The 9,667-nt window shown below is 34.6% G+C and overlaps 1 protein-coding gene across 1 annotated transcript; it reads left to right on the top strand.

The window, feature by feature from the left end:
• Positions 1-1,521: 1,521 nt before the first annotated feature.
• LOC149379536 (annexin D4-like) lies at positions 1,522-4,267 on the top strand. Its single transcript, XM_089602251.1, has 6 exons — positions 1,522-1,679; positions 1,782-1,954; positions 2,435-2,665; positions 3,264-3,500; positions 3,616-3,687; positions 3,777-4,267. The coding sequence occupies exons 1-6, from the start codon at positions 1,628-1,630 to the stop codon at positions 3,978-3,980; spliced, it is 969 nt and encodes a 322-aa protein (XP_089458377.1). The 5' UTR covers positions 1,522-1,627; the 3' UTR covers positions 3,981-4,267.
• Positions 4,268-9,667: the final 5,400 nt, after the last annotated feature.

A 9,667-nucleotide genomic window follows, 5' to 3' on the forward strand; every position in this document is an offset into this window, starting at 1 on the left:
CTGTATAAAGTTATTTAATAGTAATCACCGCGTAATAAACTACAGTACTCGCATCAAACTATTGAATTCCGATATAGAGAACCTTTATTTATATATGTTAATATATAGATTTTTAATATTAAAATCCAGTCTAATACCACTACAAGAAGACAGAAAAACCTTACAAAAAATTATAATTTAAGATGTATTAAAGATCTAAATTCAACTTAGCAAATAATTTACAGACGGATTATGCTAAAAGTATTTTAAAATAAATAAAATATATTAATTTCAGCCATTAATTAGCACCCTTCTATGTGCATATATATATATATATATATATAAGTATTTTAAAATAAATAAAATATATTAATTTCAGCCATATTAATTAGCACCCTTATTTATATATATATATATATATATATATATATATATATATATATATATATATATATATATAGGACCGGCCAAACATAATGAGATCTTAAGAAAAAATAAATAATTAAGCTTTATTTATTTTAATGCAAATAATCCATAATCTATTTATTGTAGCATTTTAGTCATCACTATTTTTGTTATCATTTTGGTCTATAATCTAATGATTTCGTAGCATTTTGATTCTTTTTTATTATTATTTTGGTCTATAATTTGTTTTTATCACTTTTGTCTATAATACGGGAGAACGAATTTTTTTCAGGACATATTGACTTAATGGAGGCTGTTACTTGAGAGAGAGAGAAAAAAAAGCATTAAATATGAGGCCCCACATGTGAAAATAGAAGATAAAACTATAAAATGGGGCCTATTATTTATCAAAATATCATAGGCCTTGAGCAAGCGCTTATGTGGCTAAGTAAGGCCGACCCCCTGTATATATATACATATGGAAAGATTATATATAATAATTATTTAAAATTAATTGATTAGTAAAATAGCAAAAGTTTTAATTTTTCAATAAAATAGTCAAAATTACGTTATCAAATTTATTTTGACACTATGATTAAAATTTTTGAAAATTATTTATAAGTAATTTACCACTTAAAAAAATAATATTAAGGTCAAATGAGTTTTTAAAACCAAATTATTACATATTTTAATTATTGAACTCATTTTAGATAAATTGTGGTTATTTTGCAAATTCATTACTTTATTTATTTACCTAACTCAAACACCTCGCGTGATTGGTAATATCAATTATCAAGTACTTATCGTAACAAATTCATATTCCTAACTTGCAAAAAGAGACAGAAATATTCTTTAATTTTCATCTAGAAATTAATAAAGAAACGTATACTAAAGTAAATAAATTTGGTTGCATAATGTGAAAAGGTAGCTTTTTTGTAACGAATGACCTTTTTGAACATAATTTCCAGTTCGCAAAAAACAGTAACGCAATAAAATCGGGGAAATGACTCTGCTGCCATTAAATTTGGCCTACCGTTTCTAAAAAGCGCTATTATTCTAAAACCGCCCCAGTCAAATTTAACATGTCAGTTACCAAAATACCCATAAACAAACATAATGACGGAAATAACCTCGGGAAGCCATATAAATCTACGTCTGTCTTCTCTTCTCTTTTCCCAGCTCTAATAACTCAACAACAACAACCTCTCTCACTAGTCTGAATCCAAACACAAACACAGACGAAATGGCTGACTCTGATCAAGTTCAACGTGTCACCAGAGCTCTAACACTAACAGGTAATGATTTCATTTCAACTTAAATCCTCATGATGTTTATGTTATGTGTATGTTGTATATATACAGATCGTGATATATGTATATATATATATATATATGTAGGACTTGGAGTGGACGAGAAATCGTTGGTAGAAGGGGTGGAAAAATGGAAACAAGAGGAAATAAAATCATTCAGGAAAGGAGCTCACAATTTCTTTGTGCATGATGTGCGTAGCTTTGAGCTTGTTAAGTCTGACTGGCTCAAAAGCCTCAAAAAGGAGTTCTCGCGTTTCCAGGTTTTTATTTATTTAATTCAATTTGATTAATAATACATTTATAGATATCCGTATGATTGTCTTTTTTTTTTTTTTTTTGCGTAATACAGTAAAATAATTGATCATATTTTCTTATAGAAATGATATATTTATTTTACAGTAAAATGTAATTCCCAATTTACCTATTTTGATTATTTTTTTAAGAATCTTTTAGCTGTACTACAAAGTTAATTTATTTACTTAAATTTGCGTTCTCTTCAACTTAACATCAATTATTGAATAAAATTTAGTCGATACATGTCAATTACTGATTGGTCAATTTGCAGTCAAATGTAAATTCCAATTTACCTATTTTAATTATTTTCTAAAAGTGTCTTAGCTGTACTACCAAGTTAATTATTTATTTATTTAAATTTGTGCTATCTTCAACCTAGCTAAGTTCAATTATTGAATGAAAATTTGGTGGCCACATGTCGAATACTGATTGGCAAACTTTGACAGAGCGCGTATGCGATGTGGACATTGCACCCTTTTGAGAGGGATGCGAAGTTGGCGAAGAAGGCGATTAAGGTGACGAAGAAGTGTACTCCGGAGAAGTACAACTTATTGATCGAGATCGCGTGCACCCGATCCTCGGACGAGCTCTTGGGGATGAGACAGGCCTACCACTCCCTCTACGAACACTCCATCGAGGAAGATGTCGCTCACGATGTCAAGGGCCCCCAACGCAAGGTTATATATACTCATTTATTTAACAAAAAATTAGAAAAATAGCCAACTTAAACGTTTGATATTGCTAAATAGCCAAGGTTTGGTAAATATTAGGTAAATAGCCATAAATGATGACGTGACTTAATATGGCAGTGGGTATTTACTTGATATTTACGTTTGTAAATATATAAAATTGGCTATTTACTTAATATTTAACAAACCTTGGCTATTTACCAATTTCCAACGTTTAAATTGGCTATTTTGCTAAATTACCATTTATTTAATATTATTATTTGACACCACTGATATCCGAGGGACCGAAAACTTGTTAAATTTTATAGATTTTACATAATCACGCAAGAAATAATTTATTGGGGTAGTTTAAAGGTGAAAATTTGGTATAAAATTTAATATTCTATTTTTCTTTTCTTTTTATCATTGGGTTGGTTTTTAATCCGATAACTTTTGATCAAGCAAAATGAATCAGGGAAAAAAAAAATTAAAATTACACTTTCAGACAAATTTTAGAGGAAAAAGAATGGCTAACCAAAGATTTATACCTTCAATATTTCATTTTTTTTTTACCTAAACTGACAAGTGATGCTACGTGTTGAAACAGCTCTTGGTTGGGCTTGTGAGCGCGTATAGATACGAGGGGACGGCAGCGAAGGCAGACGCAGCGAAGGCAGCCGCAGCGAAGGAGGCCGATATTCTGGCCGATATCATCAAGAGCGCTGGCAACAAGAGCCTCATGGAAAATGATGAAGTCGTTAGGATTCTATCAACCCGAAGCAAGCCTCATCTCAAGGAACTCTATGATCAATACAAGACGAAGACTGGCAAGTACCTAGATGAGGTATAATAATGAGCACATAATGTCAATTTTTTTTTTTTTTTTTTTTTTTTTTTTTTTTTTTTTTTTTTTTTTTTTTCTTCAAACGGGGTTATAATACTTATATTTCATTGATTAGGAATGTTGTGTTGATTTGAGGCTGAGGGAGACAGTCCAATGCCTATGTGTTCCACATAAATATTTTGCAAAGGTTTGCTTGCGTAACAAGTTACTTGTAATTTGTTTGATTTGATTATGTCGGCCTTGAAAATGAAATGTTTTTTTCTTTTATTTTCCTAGTTGTTGGACTCGGCTTTGAAGAGCAATGATAACAACTTGAAGAAGGCGATGGGTAGAGTGATCGTTACCCGATCCGAAGTGGATATGAAGCACATTAGAGACGAGTTTAAGAGTCAATACGGCGGAGTTGAATTGTCGAAGAAGATTGAAGAGTCCACGAAGGGGAATTTCAAGGAGCTTTTACTTGCCTTGGTTTCTAAGTGACAGTAGTCATATTACAAGGCTCAACAAGAAGATTATGTGTTGTGGACCGTTGGGGTGTTTGGTATAACCGGCTTTTCAAAATTTCATGCTTTGTTTTTCTTTATTAATAATAATTACTTGTTTGTTTAGATTTGAGGAAGTCATTATGTCCCCTCTCTTCTTCTTGTGATTTGTTTACCAAAAAAGAAGTACATGTCAAATAAATCAACCTATGTAACTTTTCAAGTTGGATTTTCTTCCTTGTTGTAACCTTGAGAATAAAATATATATATTGAACGATTATTTAAGGTTTGGGATTTTCAGAAGGAAAAGAAATGGATATTGAATAGCTAGCACACTTTCTACAAACATTTAGAAGGAATGCATACATACATGATACAACACCTGCAGCAAGTATATTATGATGAACAACACACTGCCCACCCAGTTGCCACTAAAATGCAACCCAGCTCAATACATATGGTGGCCTTAGACAAAATATGATAATGAAGCTATGATTTTTTTTATTATTATTTAATAAGGCTTTTTTCAGAAAAGTTAGAGCTTAAAAAAAATTATCAAAATTAGGCTTGAATATAATTAAAATTAAAGAGGTTTCTGAATTTTGAAGCCTAATTTTATGAACAAATTAAAGATTATTTCACAATAGTTATAGCTTTAAGGCCTGCAAGGTATTGGAAAGTATGGAAATATATCACATTTGTTGGGCATGATATTTCAAAAAATAAATATGGCAACCTATCAAAATGCGCTTGTATATATTAAAAATAAAGTGGGTATTTATATGTCATAAGTCATAACCACACTTGGGCCTTAAAAAAATGGCAAAATAAGGCTTAAAAATAAGTTGATTAGGCTTTACTTTTAATATTTGAATAATCATATTATAATTTTAATACTGAGAATAATTATTAAACTATATCAAATTGTATTTTCTAAAAAATAATAAATAATAGTGTAAAAGTGGTAATGATAACTGTTAATGGCGTTTTCTGGATCAACGAAACGCATGTGACGACGCAAATAACGGACCCGAGTGTCACGTGCACTAAAGAGGTCTTTTTTTTTTTTTTTTTTGTTTCTCCGCCGGGCACGCGAGGGTTGTGACTAGGTATGACAATATTACCCTAAACCCCCTAATCCACTTGTTACCCGGTCTAAACAGGTCGGACAATACCTATTAAAAACGGGTTAACGGGTATCACCAGTTAGTTATTTAGCAGGTTCGGGTAGCGAATATCTCATTCCGCCGCGTTAACCCATTAGCACGACCCGTTAAGATTTAAAATCTAAAAATAATACTAAAAAAATTTCAATTAAACATAAAAACCTAATAACCTAGCTATACCAGTGTACATGTGATGTGAATAAACATTATCTATATATATATATATATATATATATATATATATATATATTTATATGTATATATTGTACTGTTGGGTTATAAAACTGGTATAATTAAGTTAAATGGCCTCCCGAAAATAAGCAATTGTTTTTTAGTCCACATTATGTTAATTTATGATTAATAGCCAATTGGATTTATTAACAGTCAAAAGTAGACAGAATTGCCCTTTGCTATTCCAGCTCATTTTGTGATCACGGGTTTAGAAAATCAGCTGCAATATTCGGTCATTGATTCATTAATTTATGGTCATCATAACTGTCGCGTTATTTCTGGAAGCAAATTAAAATTCATTAATTTGTTGCTCCTCACTCTGTCCACAACCCACCCTATCCTCCGAAGCCACCACACCACTCCACCAACACCCTCCTCCTCTCTCCGCCTCCTCGCCACCGCCATCCTCGCCGACGACGATGACGAAGACGACGGAGAAGAACAAATCTCCAGCGGCGGAGAGAGTTGCGCGTACTCGCAGCCGATCGTGGTCCTGGACGTTATCTGGAACCTCGCTTTCGTCATCGTCTCGTTCTTCGTCCTCTTCTCGACGTTCCACGAGAAACCCTCGACGCCTCTCGGGCTTGGGTCTCTGGGTACGCCTTTCAGTGCGTTTTGCATGTGGGTTTTGTGTACTTTGATGATTGGAGGACCAGGAAATTCTCAGATCTCCTTGGATTCCCACCACCTGGGACTGATCTCGATCGATCGTCCCGTCCGTCGTCCACGCTGAGAGGCAGATCTGCCACGAAGAACAGCCTCGTCGTCGGGAAAAACTCCGGCGCCTCACACTTCGTCCTCCTCTCTGCGATCTGCCACGAAGAACAGCCTCGTCGCCGGGAAAAACTCCGGCTCCTGTCACTTCGTCCTCCTCTCCGCGATCTGCGTCCAAAGGTCCCGATCGGAATCATGGACTCCGCGAAGAACAGTTTTTTTGTTGTTGTTGTTTCTCACATTAATAGTATGTTCGTGTAAATAGAAAACATATTTACAGTATATTCGTGTAAATACGAAGCATATTTACAGTATATTCATTGTAAATACACAGCATATTTACAGTATATTCACTGTAAATACAAAGCATATTTACAGTATATTCGTGTAAATAAACTGAAAAAATTCTGGAAATATTTTGGGCACGCAAATTCTGGAAATTATGAATATATGGAAGACAAAATAATATCAATAAATGAAGAATATATTTACAGATTTTATCCATAATGAATTACCACGAAAATATAAACTAATTACCTAAAGTCAACGCTAAAAACTTCCAAATGCATAACAATAAATGGGCTGAAAACTTTCAAAATCTGCAGGAAATATCAAATTTCAAATTTGAAAACTTCTCTATTCGGTTTCATTATTTAATTCGAAATTTGAAAAAAAAACTGCCTAATTAATAAAATCTGCCGAATTAAATAAGGGCAAAAGTATAAACCTAATTTAATTAATAAGCTGCCACGTAAGCAATATGGCTATTTACAGGAAATTAACGAAAAGTTGGCTAAAAAAAATTGCTAATGTTTAAGATGGCTACGCAGCCAATTATTTGTATATAATATATATATATATATATATATATATATATATATATTCGTTATATAGTATGTTTAGTTGATATACCTTTGATGATATGTTATTTTAGCAATTTAATCTGTCACATTTTTTTTTTAAATTTTTTATAATTTACATTTTTCTTTTCTTCTCAATGATTTTATAACGGGTTAAGTTATACATTAAAAAAAAAAACAAAACATTGGTGTAACGGGCTAATGGGTAACGGGTGTACACTTTTGGCACCCGTTAGCCGTTAGCCCTTTAGATCAATTTTTTTTCAAAAATGTCTAAGTTAACCTGTTTTGGCACCTGTTACCCGCCCCGTTAGAAAAAACGGGTTAACGGATATTTTTTGAAATGGGTACGGATAGCGGAATAAGTGCACTTGTTAATACCCATCCCGTTGTCATTCCTAGTTGTGCCTATAAAAGGGCGGACTCAATATGCTATGAACTCTAAAGAGCTTTAGGATAGACAATAAAAATAAGGATGGTGGTTGTCGGTCTTAATATTTTCCTTACGGAAAGTCGATTTTCCGGTCTCTGTCACCTTAGATAGACGAGAAAGTGAACTAAGAAGGTGCAAATGGATCTCCCCCGACACACGCTCCTACGCTTAACACATTATTTTGGTGAGATAAGTTAGGCGAGGGCTTCCATCTCGTCTCTACATTGTAGAGAGAGAAATGGATAAGTGAAAGATAGAGCATTTTGTATAGTTTCTAAAAAATTTGTGGGTTTGAATGATTCTTTATAGTTATTTTTTTCGTCTGATTTCCTCTTGTATGAATGAGATATATATATAGGGTACTGATTTTGGAAACCTTGGTGCACACTTGAACAGATGCTTCATTGGCGGATGGGCCATGAGGCCCAGCGGATGACTGCATGAGGTGTGGTGGATGGGATATGAGGCTAGGAGATGGGCTCGTCCCATGGACGTCCATGAGGCACGGAAGATAGGTCATGAGGCATGACCGATGGTCTTGATCCAACGAATAGGCCATGAGGCTCGGTGCATGGGACATGAGGCATGGCGGATGGGCCATGAGGCTTGGCGAATGGCTCATGAGGTGCAAAGGATAAGTCATCAGGTCTTGCGGCTTGTTCATGAGACATGGCGGATGGTCTTCATACGACAGATGGGCCACGAGGCTCGTGTGCTTGGCGAGGTGTCTTGGGCCCATATGGTCGTTGGGGTTTCGTTTTTCTCATAAGAAATATGGCGGCATAACAGTAAAAGTACACAATAACGAGAAATGTGAAATAACAAACTGAATCACATAAATCAAATTGGGAGAAAATTTTAATGTCTCTATGAATGATGCGAAACCTTATAAACTTGGACAGACTCTAGTGAGTAAGCACATTGTGATGGAGAGGGTGGCGTGAGATTTGGGGCTCTGCCTGATATTAATGGTGGCGTGGAATGTGAGATGAGAAAGAGCGAAAGGTGAAATGTATTGTGTTTTAGGTACTCTCACAACGAAACTTTAGTAAATTAGACAAAAATTATGAAATTTTTTTTCTCAAAAATATCTCATGTATCTTACACGTGCAATTCTGTTTAATAACTTCACAGAAAGAAAGATTGATTTTGCCGAAATAAAAATTTTGTTAGTAATGATTTTGTGTCCAAAAAAAGTTTAGCACTAAAATACTACTTCAGATTCAAATATTAAGGGATCATATGAGCCAAAACATCTAATAATATGTTAAGGTCGCTAAACTAAGATTCACTCACTGTCCAAAATTCCCCGCTGCTGCCAGTAAGCTTAAAGAGATAAGGGTCATAAGCACAACCGGCCGGAACTAATCAGAAGCCCTAGGCGAATTAATGCTGGGAATATTGCCCACTTGAAGATAATAAATAAATGATTACTAAATTCGATAATAAAGATTACTTTATTAGCATTATATGATTAGTGGGTTGAGTTCTAAACAATTAGAATCAATAACAACTATCTTCCATAGCGCCTCCGTATTAAACTGAGTCACGTGCTGGGCACCTGAGTTCGGGCGGTGAGCTAAAACGAGGTCGATGACTGATATACGCCTGGAAAGCTATATCTAAAGTCATATATGTGGAACACATAGGTGAAGGCTGATCACTATGTGAGAGCATTCTACACTTGTGGTAAGTGTACGACTTGGACAGGTCTTGGTTGTAGATGTGTCGTTTAAGGACCGTTACGACACACTAACCGAGGCCGCTATGATGGTCACAGTGAGACTTGATCTGAATCCTGAAGTGATCATGGACACTGGGTCATGTTACTGAGCTCTTTGACTCATTCGCTAAAAGGCTATCCATGCTAATCACAGCTTATGTCTTGGGAGTCTCTCAGAGCATGATTCGAGTGGGAAGTGATTTACAGATACGGAATCCAGCCTTCCTGAAAGAAGGTTAATGTTCACTCACCTAAGGGTTGATTCCAGAACCGATAGATTGCTAGCACTTTCGAAGTAAGTAACGTTCGAAAGAATCTTTCGCTGGGGAAGCAACAATGCTTAGGGCTGATATGTATCAAGAGAAGTATAACGGAAAAATTGACTTCTCTTGACACGGGTTGAAATTGGAGGATCTTGATCACGAACTGACTATATCAGTGGACACTCGTCACGATGAGTAAATATAATTCTAGTATTAAAGGAGAGTTCAGTCTTGGCTTACAAAGTGGAGTATTTAACCAAGATTAGACGAATCGATGGAAAAATGGAAATGACTA

The sequence above is a fragment of the Urtica dioica genome, chromosome 12, assembly GCF_054948205.1.
Source record: "Urtica dioica subsp. dioica isolate 48M chromosome 12, U.dioica_male_clone48M_v1_H2, whole genome shotgun sequence".
NCBI lineage: Eukaryota > Viridiplantae > Streptophyta > Magnoliopsida > Rosales > Urticaceae > Urtica > Urtica dioica.

Bases quoted from the DNA above. Each gene is read 5' to 3' on its own strand.
- LOC149379536 (XM_089602251.1), top strand. From the start codon at position 1,628: ATGGCTGACTCTGATCAAGTTCAACGTGTCACCAGAGCTCTAACACTA. The intron at 2,666-3,263 runs GTTATATATACT...GTGTTGAAACAG, and splicing joins TCAAGGGCCCCCAACGCAAG to CTCTTGGTTGGGCTTGTGAG. The intron at 3,688-3,776 runs GTTTGCTTGCGT...TTATTTTCCTAG, and splicing joins CACATAAATATTTTGCAAAG to TTGTTGGACTCGGCTTTGAA.